At 50.4% G+C, this 24698-nt stretch overlaps 1 protein-coding gene across 3 annotated transcripts in view; it reads right to left on the bottom strand.

Moving 5' to 3' along the window:
- RPS6KA1 (ribosomal protein S6 kinase A1) overlaps positions 1-24428 on the bottom strand; it is a 60637-nt gene extending 36209 nt beyond the window's left edge. Inside the window, exons 1-3 of one of the 3 annotated variants that reach the window (XM_072609468.1) lie at positions 24266-24428; positions 16895-16939; positions 3157-3210 (exon numbers count right to left, since the gene is read on the bottom strand). In XM_072609468.1, coding sequence (XP_072465569.1) covers positions 3157-3210; positions 16895-16939; positions 24266-24328 — 162 coding nt within the window. In that variant the 5' untranslated portion in view covers positions 24329-24428. Of the gene's footprint in view, positions 1-1155; positions 1420-3156; positions 3211-16894; positions 16940-24265 lie in introns of those variants that run through there. The other 2 variants (XM_072609470.1, XM_072609469.1) reach the window with 2 other exon arrangements.
- Between the last annotated feature and the right edge of the window lie 270 nt (positions 24429-24698).

Below are 24698 nucleotides of genomic sequence, written 5' to 3'. Positions count from 1 at the left end.
GTGCCCTGGCATAGATTCAGCTCCCCAGCTGGAGCTTGGGGAGGGGGGACCCAAGGCGGGGCAGCGACCCCTCTGCTGGATCACACATGTGATTACCCTGCCCCATCTGCTTTGTTCCTCCCCTCTCCAAAGAAGGGCTTGGAGGGGGGGGGGAGGGAGAAGAAGGTTCAGGACAGCTTTTGTTTTGGCCACAATAGGAAGTGAGGTTCCTTCTCTCTGTCCTCCTTCCCTTACACCCACTCTATCTGCCTTAAGAGGCCTCTGTTTGCCTCTCTGCCAAGAGCCCCAAGTCTTGGCTGTGTTAACAGTCACTCTCCCCAGTCTTGCCTCGCCCAGGAGTCCAGAAGCTTTCAGGGATAGTGGCAACAGCATCGAGGGTCCTTCTGAAATGGGGGGTACACTTAACATGCTAACAGCTTCCACATGGGAAGGAAGCACTTAGAGAGCCCTTGGGGGTGAGTGCCAACAATCCCAGGGCCCTGACTTAAATGGGGGACACATTGAGTAAACCGCAGTCAGACTGCCTACACATGCCCATCCTCTACCACAATTTCTTAGAGTTTCTACCCATGGTGCACTTCAATTCCCCCACAAACATGCTCCCTTCCAAGGCCAAAGATCTACTAGACTCCCCTGCAGCTTCTGTAAGTCCCCTCATGTACACACACTGTCAGTCTCCCCTCCTATGGCCCTATCTATCCTCAGGCTGCTTGCCTCAGCCTCTCTGTCATCCACACCTGGCACCGGATGGCTCCACAAGACCCTGGGATATCAGCTGCAGGCATTTTCCCTGGATGAGACTCAGGCTGGAGCAGGAGACCGGAGGAGATCAAATGCTCCTCCAGACCTTGCTGGGGCTGGATCCAAGCCACAATGAGATGCAGTGAGGATGGGAATAGGTCACTTCCACTAGGCCCTGCCCCAGACACACACACACACACACACACACACACACCACATACACAGTTGTCCTAAGAACACCTGCTCTAGAAGACGGATGACGAACCAAAGTCCCAAAAGAAAGGAAGTCCTTCCTGGCCTTTCTTCCCCAGCAACCTTTCCTCCCCTCCCTGGCCTCTCCTTCCTGAGCATCTCCCCCGCCCCTACCCTTCCTTCTGGCTGCTCCCACACCTCTCCCTCCTCGCCATCACTAACCGTGTCTTGGCTCAGGCTGGGGCCCAGGGTGGGCACTGGTGTCCCACCAGGCCTTGCCCGCTGTTTCCTGGGCAGCCAGAGGCTGAATAAGGCCCGGAAGCGGGGTGGCTTCGGATCCCGTTCCATCCTCCCATCCCACAGACTCTGCTCCATCCACCTGTTGGGGCTACCCGCTGCCCCGGCACCATGGCAGGTGGTGGGCCTGGCAGGCCACCACTCAAGGGGAGGCCCGGCTGGCGGGCGGATGTTCAGGGCGGGGGCCGGACCAGCCTGAGCTGAGCCCAGCACCAATCACTCATGGCCTGTGGTTTCCCCACTCTGAACTTGCACCCTGCCTTCACTCAATTGCCTGTTACCCTTCGAAATACAGGAAGCGCTGCCTGCCTGATCTCATGCCCCTCCCCGTGGCCCAAAGCTGATGTCGCCTCACACAGATTGAGGGGAAGCCCCGTACCAACCCCAGGAAAGGTGAGCCAGGAGAGGCAGGCTGAGCTACCTGAGGGAACCACTCCAGAACCCAGAATCAGAATGCTTGAGGCCCTGGAGCTATTCCAAATCCCCAGGGGGTTGGGAATCCAAGGAGCCAGGTCCAAATCCCCTCACTGCAATTTGCTATTTTTAGCAAGTTCCTTTACCTCTGGTTCTGAGTGTCCTACTTTGGTGGATAGTGCTGGACATGGAGTCAGGAAGACCTGAGTTCAGTTCCTGCCTGAGAGACTTACTGGAGGTATGACGCTGAACAAATCAGCTATCACCCAATTAATGTTAATGTTAGCTATTATCCTCTCCATAGGTAATTCAAGTAGACTAAAAGGAGAAAAAGGGACCTGCCTTCAAATCTTCGCTAGTCAATCACTCCCTGTGTGCCCTGGGGCAGTAACTTCCTTTCTCCATTTCTCAGCCTCAGTTTCCTTTTCTAGAGCATGAGAAGGCTGGACTAGATGGCTTCTGAGGTTTCTATCTATGACCTTGATTTGAAATTGGTCTAAACATAAGGGAAGAGTGAGGAGGGAAGTGGAGAGCCTAGTGAGTTCTGAGGCAGTTCTGGGGTATCTGTTGAGGCTGACATGGAGAGAAGGCCTCTGGCTGGGCTTCAGGGTCCAAAAAGTAAGGACTGTGGGGCTCCCCTTGGCAGACCTGGTACTAGCAGACTAGACAGGGTTGAGGGGGCTACACCTGGAATCAGAGGCCCTGGGTTCACATCTCAGTTCTGTGGCTTAGTGCCTGTCTGACCTTAAGCAAAACATTTAACCTCAGGGCCTTAGTTTCTTCATGTGTCAAATAAAGGGGCTGGACTCAATCCCCTCTAAGGGTCCTCCCAGTTCAAATAAATGATCTGATGAGCCTCTGAGATGATCAGCAACTCTCCTCTCACCCAGCTTGGTTTTCCAAACTTAGCTTTCCAAGACCTAATCCTGGTTCTTTTCTCCTCCCCCTGCTGACTGATGGAATAGTTTGCTTAGGGTGGGACTGGGATGTGGGGGTGGGGAGGAGGGGGACAGGGGATACAAGGCAGCCTGGGTCTGAGGCTGGGGGCAGAGGACCAGTCATGACTTCAGCCTCTGGGGGAGTAACATTGAGGCTGGCCTGGGGGCAGGGAAACAGGGCTCCAGGTGCCAGGAAGACAGAGCTCGGGCTGTGGGCTCTGGGGGAAGCAGGTGGGGGAATGATTATGGGCCGATGCTGGGAGCCACATCCTGTCCAGCTCACAGCACTGCCTCTCTCCCCTGGGGTAGGTTTAGGGGCTTCCCACTCTGCTAGCCCAAATCTCTTGGGTAGCTCCTCCCCTGACAGGCATGGAACAAGCATGGACCCCTTCCCCTCTAGCCCCTAATCCCCAAGTTAGGGCAGACAGTGGGATTCAGAGCAAGTAGCGACCATCCCCCTGGGGATCCACCCCCAGGATGCAGATTGGGGAGATAGCCCAGCCCCCAGCTCTCCCAGGGGACATGGGGCCAGACTCCCCCCAGAACATCAGCCACTCCCCTGTTAGGCTCTTACCTTCTGGGTGCAGGAGGCCGAGTCTCTCTCTGTCCAGGGGACATCAGTGGAGGCCTGCATAGTGGAAGAGTGTGTCAGTGCAGAGGGAGCTTGAGGGCCCCACTTACTTCTGCTTTTTCAGCCTCCTTGAGGAAGGAAGGGGGAGTGTAGCATGGGGTCTTGGGTGCCTCCCCACCTTTCACACTTCCCCCTTTGGAAAGGAGAAGGGAAAGGAAGTAGAATCCTGGGACTGTATATAGCTGTATGACTTTGGATAAGTCACTAACCTCTCCGGGTCTGTTTTTTCTTCTTGTAAAGTGAGAGGGTTGGGGATGATAATCTCTAAGGTCTAAGATCTTCCAGCTGCAACATTCTGTTTCAGGGTCCCTCCCAGTTCTGACATTGTATTCCAAGGGCCTTCCCACCTCTGAGATTCTGTGTCCTAAGGGCCCTCCCAGCTCTGACACTCTGTGTCATAAGGGTCCTCTCAGCTCTGACATTCTGTGTTCTAAGGGCCCTCCCAGCTCTGACATTCTGTGTTCTAAGGGTCCTCTCAGCTCTGACATTCTGTGTTCTAAGGGCCCTCCCAGCTCTGACATTCTGTGTTCTAAGGGCTGACTTAAACATGAATATACAGCCAGGTCCTTTCCATGCCAGACCTCAAGCAGGTCTCTTCTGGTTCAGTCCTTTGATTGTAACAATGCCTCACCTAACCTGTTCCCTCTGAACTGACACACTAGCTTTGGGGCTCAATCTTGACAAAGAGACCATGTGCCATATGCCCTGATAGCCTTCTCTCTTCTCTCTCTCTCTCCCCCCGCCCCCCACTTCCATAGAGTATAATCTCTTGGACGGCAGGTCTCTGGGTCTCTAGCGCTGAGCACGTGCCTGACCCACATACAGCAGGTGCGTTAAGAAATGTTGGTTGGATTGAATTGCATTGAATCGTAAATAGGTAAGGCAGATGTACCCCACCCTTGTCCCAAGCTCTAGGGTCTCACAAAGCTACAGAATGTCCAGAGTTGGAAGGGGCCTTAGGGGACTATTTGGTCCAATGTTCTCATTTTACAAATAAGGAAACTGAGGCTTAAAGAAATGAAGTAACTGACTCCATGGCTCACAGTACAGCCAACAGCTCTAATAAGGCTTTGAGGCTCATGGAGGAGAGTTAGAGGCCTTGAAACCACAAATCCCTGGTTTCAGTCCCACTTCTGAGGTGTGATATGGCCTTGGGCTTCTAAACCTCTCAGTGCTCTAAGACTATGGAAGCTGCTGACAAGATACTGACCTGCATGGGTAGAGGGGGATTTCCTCAAATGGACGTCCCCTATACCAACGAAATCACAGGCCCAAAGCCTGCATTGTTCCTGTATAAGGTTTGCAAAATGCTCTGTAAGTTTTGTTCGAGCCTCACAACCACTCAGTATGAGAGGCGGTTTTTATTATTCCCCTTTTACAGATGAGGAAATTGAGGCTCAGAGAAGTCCAATGGTGCTGGCATGTAAGTTCTTAAGGCAGGATCTGAACCCAGGTTTTCCCATCTCCAAGTCCAGAGGTTTATTCACTAGACCATTCATAGTAAGTTAGTGGCAGGGTCCAGACTAGAACATGGGTCCCCTGACTTAATCAAGTTTGGAGGAAAGGAGATCTCAGTTTAGTGGTGGTGCATTTTTTGCCCTCCTGCCACAGGGCATTGGCTCAGCCCCCTCCTCAGTATAACTACCCTCTTCTGCATTACACAGTGAATGTTACCAGCTAGCAGTGGGATGCAGGAGTCTCCTGCCTCTGCTCTCCTCCCTCCTACAATGTCAAGTCCATAAGAAGGCTTGGAGATGCCCAGACAGCAGGAGGGACCTCCTCAAGGGCACCAGGCCTGGATGTGGGGAGTCATTCCTATTGGCCCTTCCCTAGAAGAGGAGGAGGGTGGAAGGGGGAGGGAACAGGTGCAGCAGACCCCAGATACTCTGCCCCATCCCCCCCCAGGGCCCAGGACCAACCAGGCCAGCTCCCTGACCCGTCTAGGACCTGAGAGGAGACGCCTGCTGTCACATTCTGCTGAGAGTGGGAATAGGAGGGATCAGGGTTTCATAAACAGGAAGAGAAAGAGTGGGGGGTTGGGGGAAGAGAATGATTCTGAAAATAGACAGCTGTAGCCAGCTTCAAAGAGGGATCACACCAGGAGATGGAAGGAACCATGTGTTGACCCAGGCCTAGGGTTAGATGTCTCTATCCCAGAGGAGACTGGGGCATTCTGGGTCCCTGACCCAGGAGGCCCAAAACCTCCTGCTCACATGCAGCTGCATCCAAGGCAGTCCTGCATTAAGGGAGGGCCAGAGGTGGTCAAGAAAGCCCTTGCCCCAATTCCTATGGTCAGTTACCCAAAGAACCTTGATTTCTGACCCATCTTTTTCTGCCTGGAGGGTCCTTTGCCAATCAAAACCTCATCCATCCTCCAAGATGCAGTTCCAATGCCACCTTCCCGATAATGCCACCCCCCTGCCCCAATCGATTCAACTGCTCAAAACACTAAGAGCCTGGGTGCCAGGCACTATGCTAGACAGTGAGGATAAATAGACAAAAACAACCCTTATCCTTGAGATTACATTTTATGGTCAGTCTTGGGGGGGAGAACACATGTGTGCAAATATGAGACAATGTGCAGGACAGACCACTAACTACTTGAGTCACAGAGGAAGAAAATCTAAGGGCTTCATTGAAATGGCCCCTGAGTTGAACCTTGGGGAAAAATAAGGACTTCTTCCTCTGGTGGACACTAGGTGGCGCCATAGTGCAAGACCTGAGTTCAAATTTGATATCAATACACTTATTAACTGAGTGACCCTGGGCAAGTCACTTCACCCTGTCTGTCTCAGCCTCCTCATCTGTAAAATGAGCTGGAGGAGAAAATGGCAAACTACTCTGGTTATCTTTGCCAAGAAAACTCTAAATGGAGTCACGAAGAGTCAGAAAAAGACTGAACAACTCACACCAACATCACAAAAAGGATTGTATTTGGAGTCACAAGTCCTGGGTTCAAATCCTATCTCTGCCACACTCGTGTGATGGTGGACAATTCAGCATCCTCTTCTGTAAATGGGACTCGAGGCCCCTTCTAACTCTCCATCTCTGATACCAAAGAACTCACTCAACCCCAACCTGGATCCTTACTAGTTGTGTGACTGTGGGCAACCAATAAGGGAATCAATCGGTATTTAATAAAAACCATTTGCCATGTGCCAGGCCCTGGTGAACCAATGACTGCCCTCAGGGAGCTGATATTCTAGGGAGGGAGACAACATGCCCTGTTGTGGATGGATGCCGGATATGAGGATCCACAAGGTTGTTTGGGGGAGGTGGGAGAGGGGCATGAGGAGGAAAGGTCTTAGAGAAAGTGGGATTTGATTTGACCTTTGAGGGAAAATAGGGATTCTAAGAGATAAAGAGAGAGTCCCTTCTAGGCATGGAGGACAGTCAGTGGGAGTGCTCCCAGAGGGGTTAAGTGAAGGAGGGAGGAGAAAGGGAGAAAGTGGAAAAGGGAAGGAAGGAGACAAGGACTGGCAAGGAGATATACAGGGGAGAGAGGGGAGGAATTTGTTCCTCTCTAAGGGGGCAGTTTGGTATGATACAACAAGGCAATTTTCTTCTTAAAGTCTCGATTTCCTCATCTGTAAAATGGGTACAATGGCATACTGCCTTCGCCACTTTCTTCTCCACCTCACAAGGACCTTGTCTGATCCTACTTTACCTGGGGAGTGGTTTGCATTCATTCCTCTCCATTCATTTCTTTACCCACCTATTCCCTCCCCCCAGGAGCATCTAAGCCTAGCAGGGCAAGGGGCAGGCTGGTCTCCTGTATTTTAGCTGGCACTGTAGAGCAGGCACTCCGGAAATGACTGCAGCCTGAATGAACTCTCTGCGTTTCAGATCTGCACCCTCATCTCACCCCACTCTCTCGAAAGAAGAGGAGGAAAAACCCCCATAGACAGGAAGCCACATCACAGTGAAAATAGGGGCTCTGGGATCAGGGACAACCCCCTGCAGGAAGGAGGTGGGGTGGGGGAGCCAAAGGGTGGGGGGTTCTGACATCTGATGCTCCCCTTCTGAGCCTCCCCCATCATCACTCCCCCATCCCCATTCCATCCCATCCATCTTCTCCAACAGACAGATGTGAAGGCTGTGCTTAATGAGAGGGACAAAGGAACCTGGGAGGTGCCATTGAGCTCAGTCCACCTCTTTTACCCACTGGAATTTTACAGAGGAGGAAACTGAGCCCAGAGGAGGTGAAGGCAGTTTCTCAAAGTCTCACTGGTTGAGGGAGCAAGGAGGGATTTGAACTCACGTCCTGTGACTAGATTCTTGCCTCTGAGGTCTGTTAGAATAGTTGTGTCAAACTCAAATAGAAAAGGGACCTAAACAGTACATGAAGACCCCTACAGGTCACAAACTGACCTAGAAAACCACATATTAGCATTATCTATGTCTGGATCTGTATTTATTTTGTTAAATATTTCCCAATTACATTTTTAGCTGATTTTTGCTTCACTCAAGAGTCTTGCAAGCCATGAATTTAACACCTCTGCCCTTCAGTTCTAGATTCATGATTCCAGGACTCTTGAGCCTGGGTTCTTTTCACTGTACCAGTCATTTTCTATAGCTTTAGAAAAAGGAAGCAGGGAAGGCCCTTCGAGCAGTGAATATCAGGGCTGAGAGGGCCCTTAGAACACAAGATGTCAGAGCTGGCAGGGGCCTTAGGACACTGAATGTCAGAGCTGGGAGGGCCCTTAGAATACAGAACGTTGATGCTGAAAGGGAAACAATGAGAACAAAATGTTAGAGGTAAAAAAGAATTGAGAATGCTGTGAAGTGGTGGACAGAGAGCTGACCTCAGACTCATTAACTGGCTGTGTGTGATCTTGGGCAGTCACTCCCCTCTCTCATCCCAGGTAATTCTTTAAGGCCACATTGCCAGAGGAGGTTTGAATCCACTTTAGTAGGGAGAGTTCCTCACCAGGAGCTTCCTCTCCACAGGGAAGGTACAATAAAAACAAATAGATCTGGTCCAATCCCCCCATTTTACAGATGAGGAAACTGAGGTTTTGGGATGAAGTAACTTAAGGTCACACAGTTATTCGGTAGGAGAGCTAGGATTTGAACCCAGGGCCTCTGACTCCAGAGCTAGGCCCTTTCCACTGTGTTATACTACCTTCCCAGCCTCTTGGAGGAGATATACCCCCCCACATTTAGAAACCCCTTTTTAAGCTGAGGAAAATCAAATAGGAAATAGGTGGAGAACATTCTCAAAATAATCAATCCCTAGGAGAACCACTTCTAGCTATCAAATTCTTTAGGCTGGCATTCAAGGCCCCCTGCCTACCATGTGATCTCTGGAGAGCTCCCCTACCTTATTTCCCATTATTTCCCCAGGAGGAATAACGTACTCTAACCCGAATGCTCGCTCCCCTGACTTCTCCACCCCTCCACCCCACCCCTTCCAAGCCAGCCTTCTTCAGCCTCCAGGCCTGGCTCATTGTCACGTCAGAACACACACCACCTGAGCTGGAGGGGTCCTTACGACCCAGAATGCTAGAGGTCCCAGAGTGCTCTGACAACATGTGCTCCAGTCCTCTCATTTGTAAAATAAGGAGACCAAGGACCAGAGCGAAGCAACGGGGTCTACTTCTGCTAGTCGATCAATATCCTCCCTTGGACAATATACTTTGCTATTCTAGGCCTTAGTTTTCTCACCAACAGATAACTAATCAGTAGACAAGCATTTATTAAGTGCTTGCTGTATGCCAAAGCCTGCCATACAGGTGGCACAGTGGATAGAGCATGCCTTTTCCAGACCTGGCCAATGCAGGAATTTGGTTGTTATGTTAAAACATGTTCGTCACAAGGATTTCTCCCTTTATGGGCAGGGGACCCCTTCAGATCTATCCATATACCCCTAGGGGATCCAAGAATACTATATTATGTCCAAAAATCATCAAGCATTTATTAAGTACCTACTATGTGTCAGGCAAAAAATAGTCCTTTCCCTTAAGGAGCTCCCAACCTAATGAGTGACAACATGCAAACAACAGTGTACAAACAAGATATATGCAGGAAAGATTGAGGATGCTCTCGGAGGGAAGGACTGGCATTAAGGGTGATCTGGCAGAAAGAGAGATTTTAGCTGGGACTTGAAAGAAGCCAAGAGATGAAGATGAGGAGGGAGAGAAAGAATTCCAGGCATTGGGGGGCAGCCAATGAAAATGGCCTCTTAAGGACCCCCAACATAAAGCTTTAAAGACTGCAAAATGTTCAGATAAACATCTCATCTAAGTCTTCTTACAGCCCCTGGACGGAGGTGCTACCATGATTCCCAGTTTAGAGATGAGGAACTTTGTATGTGAGCAGAAGAAAACTGTCTTTTTGTTCACTGAAAAAAATTGAATTTTTGAAAAAGGCATTGTGAACTACTAACTCACAGAACTACCATCTTATCACAAAACAATCTTTATGAGAAAGACCACACGGCATGGCCAAGATGTCTGTGGTAAAAACAGACGACAGGAACAAGTAGGGCTTCACAAATCCTATTCCATGGTAGGCCAGTCGGTCACACCTGGCTGAAGTGGGTAGAGAATATTAGATTCACTTTGCCTTCTGTTTGTTTGTTATGAAAAAGACATTTGACCCAACGTTGTAAATTTGGCATAAAGGCTCTCTGCCAACAGGGTGCCTCCCGTGCACATGTTAAGGTCGAGTGATATTCCCTGAGAGAAATGGCGCCGAAGAAATAACTCTGTTCAATGATTGATCATATCAAGTGAAACATGAAATAAGGAGGTATATGTTTGCCACTGGTGTGGAAAGTGTTTGGTATGCAAGGGGAATGAAAGAGGGATTCCCTAGAGATGGGGAGGTCTCATCTAGGTTGTTCCTATCTGTGGGGGACATTTCTACAGAAGCCCTGCAGGGAGGTCTACAATCACCCACTCTGGCAAGAAGGTGGCCCGACGTTCCACCCTTGGAATTACTAAGTGCATGAAGGATGTCTGCTGTTCAGATGATGAGATGTCTCTAGACGGATGGGAGTCCACTGGGCTGGTTCAACTGGGGGCACCTCTTAGATAGAAACGAATAGGAGGATGACAGGGGACTGAATACAATTTGGGGAAATGCCTAGCACTTCCAGTGAGCCCAAGCTGTTCCCTGAAAACAACCCCCAAAAATCCAATATTTGTGATCTCAGTGTTCTGATGCTGATGCTACAAATCAGGGAACTGCATCATTTCTGAAGAATTAAAACTGCAAGATAGCAAGGGAAAAAACTGGTGCCCATGAGAGGGCACCAGCAATGACTTGTTTATGAGAAGTGACATTAAACAATATTATCTAGGAGAGACAGCACTGGAAAAGATAGCAGGGGACGCAAGATTCACAAGGAAAGGGCAACCCATGGATAGCACAAGTGTCACGGTACCATATCATTGATGATAAAGATGGAAAAGAAAAACATTTATTAAGCACTTACTGTGTGCCAGGAACGTGCTAAGCACTTTGTAACTACTATCTCATTTGATCTGCAGTCTGGTGAAGCCTATGGATCTCTTCTCAGAATAATGCTTTTTTACAAAGAAAATAGAGAATGTTCCAAAAGTCTTAGATAAGTTTTGAGCTAACTTAAAACTATATTGAGACTTTTGAGACACCCTGTATGTAGGATTACAAAGGAAGTCAATTATACTGGAGTATAGTTATCAAAATGTTAAAAACAAAAATAGATTCATAGAGCACTCAGAAATCCATCCAAGGATGCCTTGGGGATCGATGGACCCTCAAGTCAAGAACCCCTAATATAGAGCTGGCACAGTGGACAGAGCACTGGACCTGAAGTCAAGAAGACTCATCTTCCTGAATTCAAATCTGGCCTCAGACACTTACTATCTGTGTGACCCTGGACAAGTCACTTAACCCTCTTTGCCTCAGTTTCCTCATCTATAAAATGAGCTGGAGAAGGAAATAACAAACCACTCTAGTATCTTTGCCAAGAAAACCCCAAATGGGTTTATGAAGAGTTAGACACAACTGAAAAATGATGAAACAACAAAAGGTTGCAGGGTTACAAACATTATCTCATTTGAGCTTACAACAGTCCTAGGCAGCAGTTACTACTGTTAGTCCAGAGATGAGGAAACTTTTAAGACTCCAAGAGGCTGGCTGACATAAGGTCACATAGCGGGTAAACAAGAGAGTGGAGACTGGAAGCCAGGATTTGCTGCTTCCAAGTTCAACAGTCTGGACATTATGGTGTGTGGTCTCTAGTCTAATCCTGAGGGAAAGTGATGGGACGGGAGAGACAAGAGTAGCAAAGGCTGAGCCTGGTTGTGGCCCATGGTCCCCTCTGCAGGGAGTTCCTGCATCCAGAAGGTCACCAATCCACTCCAGGATAGGCAGAACACCCCCAGTCCCACCCTGTAATCAGAAAGCTTCCCAAGAAAATCAAGGATTATAGAGTAGACCCATGAACTCAGGCAGAAACGTCCAGAGGGGCTGGGTGGGAGAGGGTAGGACAAGTAGATTCCAGGACAAAGATGCCACCCTGATATGAGAAAACAATCAAAGAAAAATCACAACAGCCATAACAGTGAGCTAGCATTTATACAGCGCTTTGGGGATGACAAGACTCTTTATAAACAACCGTAATAACGAGAGCTAGCATTTACTCAGGGCTTACTATGTACCAAGCCTTGGGCTAAGGGTTTTACAAACATTATCTCATTTGATCCTCACAACCACCATGGCAGGTAGGTGCTGTTATTATCCCCTTTTTACAGATGAGGAAATTGAGGCAGAGGTTAAGTGACTTGACTAGGGTGACACAGCTTCTAAGTGTCTAAGGCAAGATTCAAACTCAGATTTTCCCAAGCCCAAAGAGAATTATGGACCCTGAAAAGAGCTACAGATCCTAGCTGGGAGGGGGTAGTTTTATTATGCGTATCTCCCATGAAGTATGCTTGGGTTTTTTTTTTGTTTGTTTGTTTAATTGATGCCTTTTCTATCACGTAGGATTGTCAGGCAAGGATAGGTAGGGATCTTCGTCATTGGAGATGATAATGATAACATTTCTACTGCACCTACTATGCGCCAGGCATTAACAATTATTATCTCATTTGATCTTCATCATGCCCATTTTACAGATGAAGAAACTAAGGCAAAGAGGTAAAGTGACTTGCCCATGGTCACATGGTTAGTAAATGTCTGAAGTGAAATTTGAACTCAGGTCTGTTTCCAGGCCCAATATTCTATCCACCAAGCTACTGGCTGCCTCAGCCATAGAATGCCCATGTCTCAAAGTGTCAGCCCCGGACAGTGGAGAGAATTTTAGATTTGACATCAGAGGCCCTGGGTACAACTGCCACCTTGGATGAAGTATTTCGTTTCTTGGACCTCAGTCCCCTCACTTGGAGGAAAACGAGGTAGTTGGGCCTGGCTTCTAAGATCCCTGCCAGTTCTAAGTACCAAATCCTGTGAAATCACTGATCAAATGGACATTTACATATTTACAAAGGAAAGGAGAATATACAAATTCTGTTCTTAGCAGGCAGTTATGGTCTCATCTTCAGCAGCCCTGCAGAAAGAAACTTTGACAGAGGGGCCAGCTAAGCAGCATCAATCAGGACTCGAACTCAGGACTTTTGACTTTGAATCCAGATGGCCTCTCTGCTCTGGGTGGGAAGTGGCTGCTAGTGCTTTCTCTCCCTACTCAAATAATCAGGTATCTGGTTGCTGTCATAACCCCCACCGAGACACTGGGGCCACCCTAAGGGTAGGGTCAGCTCTGTACCCTGGGGCTTTGCACATATAAAGGTAGGCACTTAATATATGAGGGTTGGACTAGACTGGGGGGGCCCCACCCTCTCCAAACACCTTGGGCAGGAGATACCTGCCAAGAAATAGTTCTGTGGGCCCTTCTGCCACACCCAGGCCTCGCCTTCCATCTGGGTAGCAGGAGAAGCAAAGTCCATCTGAGATTGTTCACACACAGCTGGGTAGCTCTCCATCTTTGGGATTGGGGTGAAATTGAGCCAGGCAAGAGCAGACAGCTGGGCAAAGGGATGGAGAGAGGGCATGGACAGGTGATAACTGACATCTTGGACTTCCCATAGAAGGGTATGGCTCCACCCAAAATGAAGGTAACATTTTCATAGTACTGCTCTACTCACTAAGCACCTCCCTCTCCACATCCCTAGGAGTCTCTTTATTCCCATTTTACAGCTAGGAAAACTGAGACTCAGAACCAAGGAAGTGACTCACCCACAGTTTTCTCCTTAGTGATGCTGTATGGACTTGTACCCAGGTCTTTCTTCTGACTCAGAACCCGGGGATCACTCTGTTTCTGACTGTGGGCAGGCTCACTGACCTACTCCCAGATCATGTGCTCTCAACTACCACCACCACATCCTAGGAGATGTCTCCTTCCCCCAGGAGTGCGTAGCTGTGCTAGGTCGTAGGAGGCTTCTCTCAGGTTTGGTCCCCACTCATTCCTCATCTTCTCTCTTGGAGAAGTCTGAATCTACTTTCCTGAGGAGAGAGGAGACCAGCCTGCTCCTGGAAGTGCAGGCACTGGGAGAGAAGAATACTTGGTATCTTCAGTCCCGATCTTTCCTCCCTGTAGAAGGGGGCCTGTTCTCTTCAGTTCTAAGAAAAAGAAAGTTTGTGAGCATCACAGTATCCTAAACCTAGAAATCTTGGGCAAGTCATTTTACCCTGTCTGCCTCAGTTTCCTCATCTGTAAAGTGAGCTGGATAAGGAAATGGCAAACCACTCCAGTGTCTTTGCCAAGAAAACCCCGCAATGAGGTCACAGACAGTTGGACACAATTGAAACGGCTCCACAACAACAAAAATTGTTTCATTTACCATTCCTGCAACTTTCCAGACCAAAAAACCTTTCCCTATCCTCTACTCCCCGGAAGTGTTCTCTTCCCTGATTAGAATATAAGCTTACTGAGGTCAGGTACCATTTCCTAAAAACAATTAAAATTTTAAAAAGGGAAACCATCTGGTCCAACCCCCTCATTTTAGAGATGAGGGAACTGAGGCATGAGGAGAGTAAGTGCTTTGCCCAGAGTGCCACAGGTAATAAGCATGAATGGGATCTGAACCCAGGGCCAGGGCTCTTTCCCTTGTACCAAAGGAAGTTTCCTCATCTGTAAAATGGGGGCAGTACTAACAAAGATCCAATATCTCCCTTTGTGACAGCCAAGAACTAGAATCAAAGTGGGTGCCTCTCGGTGTGAGGGATGGCAGGACAAATGGTGGCAGTGGGACATCTGTATGATGAAGTATCAATGTGCTGATAAAAATGGACAAATATGAGGAATTCTGGGAAATATGAAAAGATCTCTATCCATAGTGACTACAACCATGAAAACATAAGGATCCCTAAAAACCAAATACTGAGGAAGCAAATAAGCCATGTGGGTACCAGAGACCAAATCAAGATCTCTTTCTCTGTCTCTGTCTCTCTGTCTCTCTCTCGTTTCTCCCATACTCCATAGCAGGCAGGCAGGGGACTGCTTGGACAGAGTGCTGAATACACAGTTACACTAGGCATAGCACTCTTCCAGGGGTGGAGGATTAGGACTAAGAGTCATCAGGCCTCACAAATGTCACACTGTGGACCTCAGCTGCTTTATCCCTCGAGGGCTTTGGTTTCTCCAGGATGAGGCTAGCTCTGTTCAAGGCATCTTGCCAAGATGGTGAAGCATTCCATGCTAGGCTACGTCCCCCACCTGCCCTGGGGCCCAGACCCCATATCCCTCACCCTGGCCTAGCACCTCCTGTTCCTCAGTAGCCAACCAGATGGTGGTGGGCAGTTCACTGGCTACCAGGGTCACTCCACCCAAGGCTAGAGTCCAGCAGGAGGCATGGATGCCCCATGGGAGCAGAGGCATTGTTTCTTTTGCCCCCTCCCTCTCTTATTTCCTTCTCTGGTCTGGCTTTCCTCAGTTGCTCCCTACTCCCATTCTAGGCCTTAGTGACTACCATGGAGTTACCCCAGCAGCTACCAGTCCCTCTGGAGAGCTGGGCCTGCTGCTGACCCAGGGGTCTCCATTCCCATTCTAGGGCAGCATCACAGCTCACACAATGGTCATCACTACTGAGCCTCTCCCTATCCCAGGGAACTTTCACTATTACCCTCCCCCCAATCTATTATTACAACAGGGGAAATGGGGCCAGACCCTGGGTCCCAAAGGTCTCCTTTATGATCCAGCCTGTGGGTACAGAAGGAGGGTAGCAGAAACAAAGAGAGGGTCACCAAATCCCAGAGGAGAGGAGAGGGCTAGGCACGAAGGTGGGACTCTGGAGGCCCAGAGGAAACGACAGACCCAGTGGAATGACTAATTGAAAGGCAGAGCACCTGGGCTCAAGTCCTGACTATGATGCTTCCCACTTGCCTGACCTTGACCTTCCCTTCCTCTGGGCCTCAGTTTTTTGGAAGGGAGTAAAATGAGTGGAGTACACTTGTGAACAAGAAGTTCTAAAATCTAAGGTTGGGTCCAAGCCTACAGCAAGGATTTTGTCTCCTCGAGCCCACAACATAGGAGTGACCACAGTGAGCTCAGCAAACCACAGAAAAGGCCCCTGACCCTCTGCCCTCAGACCAGCCTCGGTTACTGATCAAAAGCCTGTCCTTCACCCCTCTGGGCCTCAGTTTCCCTATCTGTCTAATGCAGACAGTGTGTCCTATCCCTATGCCCTCATGGAGAAGGATCATGAGTCTGCCAGACTGGAGAGCTGGTGATCCAAACCCTCTGAGGAGCATGGAAGGACAAGAACCTTGGATTAATGGGGTTGGGGGCAGGAGAGAAGCTGGCAGAGAGCCTGGTTCCTAACAGTGACTCGACCCTGACTGATAAAACGCCGAACTTTAAATAGATCACTTTTTCTCTACTGCTGGACCTGTCAAATGAAGGGCTTGCCGAGAGGGAAGTGTGAGCTTCCTGGACCTCACACAGTTCTAAGGTCTTTGCCAACGCTGACATTCTGCATCCTCATACACCTTCCAGCTCTGATGTTGTATGTTCTAATGCCCCACTCGTATCTAAGCAACTAGGTGGCACAGTGGATACCGTGCTGGACCAGGACTCAGGAAGACCCAAGTTCAAATCCAGCCTCAGATACTCACTAGCTGTGTGACCCTGGCCAAATCACTTAATCTGTTTGCCTCAGTTTCCCTCACACTGTAAAATGGGAATAATGATAACATCTAACTCCTAGGGTTGTGGTCAAACGAGACAAAACTTCTAAAGCACTTGGTGCCTGATACTTAATAAATCCTTCCTTCTTTCCTTCCTGGTTCTACGTCCTTCCTTCCTTTCTTCCTCCTTTGTTCTTCTTCCTTCCACGTCTTTCTTCTTTCCTTCCTCCCTCCTTTGTCTTCCTTCCCTTCCTTCCTCCCTCCTTTGTCTTTCCTTCCTCCCTCCCTCCCACCCTCCCTCCTTCCCTCCTTCCTTCCTTCCTTTCCTTCCTCCTTCCTTCCTTCCTTCCTTCCTTCCTTCCTTCCTTCCTTCCTTCCTTCCTTCCTTCCTTCCTTCCTTCCTTCCTTCTTTTTCTAGAGGAGATGCTACTTTCAGGGTGGAACACAGGTGTGACCACAGCCTCAGATTCTGCCTGGGAGGCTTGAGACCTGCCCTCTCCTCACTCAAGCCTAAAGTCTCCCCTCCCCCATACCCCTCCACTCCAAAACCAGGCCCCTTGATTCTCACCTTAGAGGAATGTCTTCCAGTGTCTTCTCCAGGAATTTGCCCATTCTAGAAAAAAAAGATGGAGGAGAACCTGTCATATTTGACTGGGATGCACAGCTTAATGACAAAGGGATGCCAAAACAGAAGGAGGGGAACCTTGGGAGTTAATCTGTCTCTTCTGAAACATCAATGTAGTCCCCTGGGATCCTGAGTACAGAGGATGAGAATAGGCATCATGGGGGGGGATTCACATTTTTGATCTAACCTAATGCCTTCATTTTACAAACAAGGAAACTGAGGTACCCTGAAGGGATGGGGTTTTCCCCAAGGTCATGCCTGCCCAGGAGAAGAGGGAGAGTTTTGGGAGCAGGGGCTTCTGTTGTCCTCTTTTAGGTTGGCCCATATGAGAAGGATGAGGCAGGTCTGGATCCTAGATCCACCAAAATACTGCTGTGTGATCCAATAAACAGAAGATCAGACTGAGAGTCGGGAGACCCTGGGTTAGATACCAGCACCAACATTCCTGGTGACCATGGGCAAGCGTCCAATCCTGAGTCTCAGTTTCTTTGTCTACATAATGGGAATAGTACTTATGGTGCCTACCTCCTGTGATTGTTGTCAAGAATGAATACACTTTCCATGCCTTACAGAACCACAAGAACAATTATGGGAGGTGTTATCCTTCTTAAGAACCCTGCCTGGGAAGTCACATATGTGAGTTCTAGTCTGGCCAGTGTCTTGGAGTAGCTATGAGGTCCTGGGCAAATCACTTTCCTTCCTTAGGGTCACAGAATTGTAGCTGGAAGGGAGCTCAGAGGTCATTCAGTTGGACTTGTGAAGTGATTTACCTATGACCACAGAGTCAGGATTTGAACCCACATCCACCAGGGCCTTTCCATAGCCTTCTCTGTTTCATGGTGGTGGTGTGAGCTGGGGGTGGGAGGTTGGATTAAAAGGTTTCTAAGGGTCTCCCAACTCTTATAATCTCTGTTCTGAGGCCCCTCCCAAGTTCCAATACCCCATGTTCTAAGGGCCCTTCCAGTGCCAAAATTCTGGACCCTGAAATCTCCTTCCAGTTCCAATACTTTGTGTTCTAAGGGCCTTGCTACCTCTAGCATTTCATGCTTTAAGGCCTTTCCCAGCTCTAACATCCTCTGTTCTAAGGTCCCTCCCTATTCTGAGCTGTGAGGGAAACGTGACTCAGTTGCTTTAGTCCCTTCAGCCCCAGGATTCAGGCATCTTCCAGAAGGCCTCAAGCTCCCACACCTCAGGCTATCATGGACACTGAGCCAAAGATAAGGAGCTGGTCCTGGGGAAAGCATCCAGCCCAGCCTGGGCCAAGGGGACCGATTCATCTATCCCTCCTTTGTTTTCAGATCCAAGGAATCTGGGCCATTCTCAGGAACAGCCAGGGCATCTTCAATATCCTCCCAGATTCAAAGAGCAGTCCCCAAACTTAGTCTCAGGTACAGACAGGTGGCATAGTGGATAGAGCACTGAGCCTGGAATCGGTAACTCATCTTTGTGAGCTCAAATCCAGCCTCAGACACTTAATAGCTGCGTGACTCTGGGCCAGTCACTTACCCATATTTGCCTCAGTTTCCTCATCTGTGGCAAACCACTCTAGTATCTCTGCCAAGAAAAACCCAAATGGGGTCACAGAGAGTTGGACACAGCTGAACAACAAACTCAATTTCACCTATGCACTATGTGACTTGGGGGAGCTGATAACCCCAACTTTGGGCCTAAGTTCCCTGCCTTAGGAGGCTGGGTAGGAGTATAAGTCTTTCAGGCAGAGACCAAGGTTCATGGCGCTTCAGTGGCCTTACTTGCATCTTCCCCTGCCTGTCCTCCTCCCTGGTCCCAGGCAGCAGCCAGCAAAGCCATGCCCTGTTACATAACCCCTCCCTTCCTCTTCTCCCCTGGGACATCCCTCCTTCCAAACCTTTTAATTCCCCTAATCCTCCCCAGAACAGAGTTCAACTGTCTATTCCCCTCCCCCTCTGAATCCCCAGCTTGATCCAATCCTCACACTCTATGCTGAGGCCCAGTAGAGAGCTTGTGCAGGCTGGAACCCAGCATGCTACAGTCTATATCCCCTCCCCAGGCCTAGTTTCTCCTTCTGGAACACTGCACAAGAGAAAGAAGGACAGGCTGACATGCTCATGATAATAACATGATAATAATAGCACTTTAAGGTTTGCAGACTGTTAACAAGTATGATCTCATCTGATCCTCACAACAACTCAGTGAGGTAGGTGTTATTATTATGCCCATTTTACAGATGAGTAAGCTAAAGCGGACAGAGGTTAAGGTGACTTGCTCACCCAAGGATGTAGGGAAGGGATAGGAAGGGCACAAGAAAGGTGCCCACTTGGATAATCCAAAAACCATTCCCTTGAAATAAATTGCCTAAATAAACTAGCAAAGCTTTTAACTAACTTCCTTTTTCCACCTGTGTCCAATTCAATGACTGCAGGGTCAAATTCCGCCTGCCTGCCTTTTAATAAGGGCCTCGGATGCTTTCCTCACTAACACAGACTCATTATATCTCAGAGAGCATCCCTGCCGGCTGGCACTCATGCCATCTGGGGCAGAGACCCTCGGTCTCTGTCTAAGCCAGAGCTTTCTCTAGCAAAGTAAATCAAGTCTCCTCTGACTTAAGAAGATGCCATGGTACAAGTGGAATCAGACTTGGGTCCCAATCCTGCCTTCAATATTTATTACCCGCAAGACTTTAGGAAAAGTCAATGAGCCTCCTTAGGTCTCAGTTCCCTCATCTGTAACATGAGGGGGTTGAACTGAGTCCCCTTGGAATTCTGGAATGGTGACACTCTCAGTTTCCTTCCAGAAGCACACTTGACTCAAAGGGAGCCCCCAGAACAAAAGGACAGGAAAAAGGATCTGGTGAGGATGAACAAACTAGGGAGTGGAGTCCTGCAGCCCCCTAGCATAGGCAGAGTGAGCCCCAGCCTCCTTGGTGGACTTGATAGTGGTTTCCGATGGGTGTCTCAGACCCACCCCTTCTGTCCCCCACCAAAGCACAAGAACTGGTTTGGGGTAGGGGGAAGGGCAAGTTTGACTTCCTGTGAAACTGAGGAGCAGATGGAGGAAGAAAACACTGGCCACCACAGAGACAGGAAGTGGCCAGCCTGGGGCACCAGGTTCAGATGCCAGCCTTGGCATCCAGCAGCCCTGCTCCCTGCTGGTCACCCTGGGGCTGCATGCCAGGGCTGATCACCATGCCCACCCCTTGGCTGAGGCGTAGGCACAGGAAAGGGGGAAGAAGGTGTGTAGGGACTGTTGCCTGGCTCAGAATACCCCCTTCCTTGGGGACTCCTTTGTTTGTCATTTAAAGCCCTCCACACTGCGCCTCCTGCCTACCTTTCCAGGCATACTGCACACTACTCTTCCTCATGGGGGCTACAGTTCGGTCAAACTGGCCTGCTTGCTGTTTGTCTTACAGCACAACTCTTTCCATCTCTCACCTCAGTGCCTTTGCACAGGTGGTTCCACATTCCTGGAGTGCTCTCTCCTCAATTGACTCAAGTGCCACTTCTTAAAGGAGGCCTCCAGGATCCTGTTGTTGAGAGTATCCACCCTCCCAGAAATTACTTTGTATCTATCTCATTTATTTGTATACTTGTGGTTTCCCCTGAATAGAATTTAAGTTCTATGAAGATAGGGATTGTTTCTTTGTATCCCTGGCATATAGGAAGCACTGATAATTGTAGATTTAGGGACCTTAGAGATCTGGTCTAACCTTCTTATTTTATTGTTGAGGAAACTTTAGCTCGGAGGGAAGTGAGTTGATTAAGGTTCTTCAGCTAGTAAGTGGCAGAGCTGGGTCTAGCAGAGTTAACTCAGGTCTCCAGCCTCTCCTTTAATTTCTTGCCCCATGATCCCAGTCTATATAGGGCCCAGCCTGATTATGGCTTGGCTGTATCGCTTCGCCCCCTCCCCCAGTTCTATGAAGCCACAGCAGCAACTCATATTTCTCAGAAACAAAGCACTTTCTTCACAACAGTCCTCTGAAAATAATCAGACCCATTTTACAGAGGAAGGGACTGAGGCCAAGAGGGCCATGACTTGCCTAAGATACATACATAGCAAATTAGTAGTACAGATGGGACCAGCCCAACCTCTGGCTAAGAATGTCCCCTCTAACAGCTGTGACTATGACCATCTTAGGCAGGAAGGGGTGGGGTGAGGCCTGACTCCCTGTGACCCCCTTCCTGTGCCCCTCCCCCACAATGCCCAGGCTGATTCAGTCCAGGAGCCTCAGTGGCGGCAGCACCTATACCTGGAGGTCAGGTTGACTATCGGTTACATGTCACTGGGGCTGAAAGCAGACACGGTGTTCCGGGGAGAACAGCAGGGCCCCTGTTCTCTCGTGAGAACAGCCCAACCCTCTGGGGCCGGCTTCAGCCACCCGCCCGCCCCACAGCTCCTGTTACCCAAACAATAACATGCACTCAGTCGTCTGGCACCTTCTATGGAGTCAGTGAGCCCACTTCGGGAGGTAGGGGAAGGAGGGCCAGGATGGGTGCCTTTGTCCCAAGGCCGGCCCCATATCTGACTGGGATGGCCATCCCTAATGCTCCTGAGAGAAGGTGAGAAGAGGGGTCCTGGCCTTGGCTGATAAGACCCCAACCCTCTCAAAAGAAACAGAAACAGAAGCAGAGTGACTGGCTGAAGATTACCTTGTGCATTAAAGAGAAAGTGAGAAAGAGAACCCAAGTTATAAAACTGTTGATAATAAAACTGGCAGGGCTCAAGCCCTTGATTCTATACAGGGGGAAAGCAAAGCCCAGAAAAATGACTTGGTAGTGGAATCACAGACTGAGATCAGCAAGAGGCCCTGGAAGTCACCTAGTCCAATGCCCTCATTTTATAGATGAGGAAGCAGGATTTGAATGAAGGTCCTTTGTTATATTCATCACCCCTCAATAGCGAGATAATCTAGTTATTGGCAGAGTTGGCATTAGGACCCAAGTCTCCTAACTCACTGTAGGGCTATCTCCTAGCTCCCCCCACCAATTCTACATGAATTCTCCACTCCGCCTTTTCCCTACCACCACTCAATGTATGGGGATGCAGGGAGAGAGTCCCTGCACCCAAAGGGATGGCTAACTCTGCCACCATTTTGCCCATGTTACTCCCCTTTCAAAGCAAGCCATCCCCAAGTTGGGACCTTAACGTGGAGTTTCTGGCAAGAGCTTGATCTCTGAGCAAGATTCCTTAAAGAAGTTAGAGTGGGGGATGGGGGTGGAAAGCTTGAGCCCTGTGCTGAGACCAGGAGCCCTTCCCTGCCAGCACAACCTCAAGGCTAGACACTGTGCCATCTCCCCCTCTTAGCCAGTCCTTGTCCTTCCCCTGTCCCTGAAAGTGAATGTAAAGGGCTTCCCTTTATATATGTCAGGACTCCTGGGTCCCTTAGGAGAAGTACAAAGATCAATCCGAGGCAGGAACCTTATCCATCTCCCTTGGCCTGGCGTGCCCCACCCTGGCACCTCTGCTCCCTGGGACCTGTTCCCCTCCCCCCAGCATGGTGAGAGAAAGGAGCAGAAACAAGGCCAGCCCCAGCTCCTCACCTCTCCTCAGGAGCCGGTGAGTCAGCGGGACGGTGATACTGGGCCTGTAAAACTTCATGGCAAGAATCCCAGGACAATTTACTTCAAATTGCTCCTTCAGGGCTGTTACCTAATCCCCCTACAAGGCCCACCCCCAAATCTCTTGCCACCCCCTTTAAAGGCCCAGCAGCAGCCAGCCACACTGGGGGCCAAGGGACCCCTCTGGATGACCTGGGGGGGGGCACTCAGCACTTCCCTCAGGCCTAGACCTGAACTCGAAGAACTAGGGATCATACCTGCTAAGGTGCCCACTGAAGTACATGCAGGGATAGGCAGGTGATCTGGGCCCCTGGGCCCTACGTGCCAGGGCAGCAGCCAGGAGGATATCTCTTCCTGCTCCGCTCTTTTGGGAATTAGGGCCCAGGGCCTGTTCACCCAGCTTCCCCAGAGCATCAAGCTTGGTGGTGATCCAGTTCTTAGCCTGAGCCCAGCTAGGCAACAGTACCTGGGGACTAAGGCTTTGGTGCCCAAGTCCTCTCCAAGTTGGGCTAACCTCTAGCAGAAGGACTGGGACAAAAGCTGCCTCTTAAGTTGGGAAGAGGGGAAGGAGAGATACCCCAGGAAAGCCTGCCTTTTTTCCAGAAACAGGAGGGAGGGGTAGAAGCCAATACTGTGCCCTCAGGTAAGGGTGGTGGTGGTAGTAGAAAGGCTATATTCCTAGTTCTGGACCTAAGATCTTATGTTTTACTAGCCCTGGGTGTTCTTCTCCTCAGCCCTCACTTACCCCAGCCCTAGAGAAGCACAGATCGTGTCCAAATTGAGCTCTCAAAAGTCACCTTAAAGGGGCCCAAGGACTTCATCTCCCCTACTCTGGAAGATAGAGTAAGTTGGAGGTAAAACTTAGAAACAAGGTGCCCTCCTCCCTGAGGTGACAGGTCTCTAAATCTGGCCCCTGCAGGGAGGATCATAGGAACCACTGGCCGGAAACAGGCACTGGCAATGTTCCTGGGACCCATAAGGACATCCCCTGGTTCAGGGGGGACTTAATTGGAGCAGCCTTGCCAAGAGGAGTAGCCTGATATGGCAGAGATCAGGCGCCTCCCCAGGATGGGGAGAACAAGCCCTTGGGCGGCCAGCTGCAGCCGGGAACGAGTAGAATAGAGACCTGTTTGGGAACAGGCTAAAGCCAGAAGAGTAAAACTACTGGATCGACGGTTCCATAGCTCATGCCAGCACTCTGGCATCCGGGCATTCCTACTCCTACCTGGTGGTACTGGGGGAGTTCAGGAGAGCTCCTGCTGGAGCGACGCCCCCCTCCCCCAAAGTGTGTGAGTATGAGGGGTGGGGCAGGTCTCCCAGGACTCGATCAGCTCTCTCACAGCCCTCCCCTCCCCAACACACATAGAAGGCTCAAACTCCAGCTCTGGGCACCCCTTCTCCTCTCTTCCCTCACCTGGCCCCAGGGAGCCGCCCAGACGGACTCTCCCCTGGACTCTCTGGCCGGGGGAGCCGCACGGGATGGAGGGGCGTGTCTTAAGGGCAGATTTCTCCCCTTAGCTCTGGGTTTCTCCGGGAGAGGGCAGCTCCGGGTGGCTCGTGAGGTGCGGAGGGAAGAGCGATGCTGCTTGAGTGGGGGGTCGGGGGGAGGGGTCAGGGGGAGATCCAGCTGTTCCTCCCCCTGCCCCAGCTGCAGCGCCGTCTTTGTCTGCCCCTGGCTGGGGGCTCCCATTGTAGCCTGCCCAGCCCAGGCCGGATCCCGGGAGGTCCCGCCCGCCGCAGCCCCGGGACACAAGAGTCCGGGACACCCAGCCCCGCTCACCTCGGGATCCAGTGGAAGCAGCTCGGTGAGCGGCCAGGGCTCCCCGAGCTGGGCGAGCGGCATCGTGCCGGCGGCCCTCCGGGCTGGCGCGGCTCCGGTTCCGGCTCCCGCGCCCCGCGCCCCGAGCCCAGTACCCCACGCACCGCTCCTGCACTTCTTACTCCCTCCGTCCGCGCTGCCCCAGGGGGCGGGGCGCCGCCGCCGCCGCCGGACCCGCCGCTCCATTGGCTACCTGCGGCCGCGGGGAGCTTGGGCCACGCCCTCGCCCCTCCCCCTCCGCCGCTTCCCCCCATCCCCACCCGGGCGCCGCATTCCCGGAGTGATCTTCCCCTCCCACTCCCATGCACGTTCCCGGTCCCTCTCGGCCCTGGCCCCTGCTCCTTTGGGGGTCCCCAGATCGCTCTCCTCCTTCACCACCACAGCCCCATTAACC

This window comes from Notamacropus eugenii, chromosome 5 (assembly GCF_028372415.1).
Source record: "Notamacropus eugenii isolate mMacEug1 chromosome 5, mMacEug1.pri_v2, whole genome shotgun sequence".
NCBI classification, from domain to species: domain Eukaryota; kingdom Metazoa; phylum Chordata; class Mammalia; order Diprotodontia; family Macropodidae; genus Notamacropus; species Notamacropus eugenii.
The sequence above is the reverse complement of the archived record's forward strand: the minus strand, read 5'-3'. Positions and strand labels throughout refer to the sequence as shown.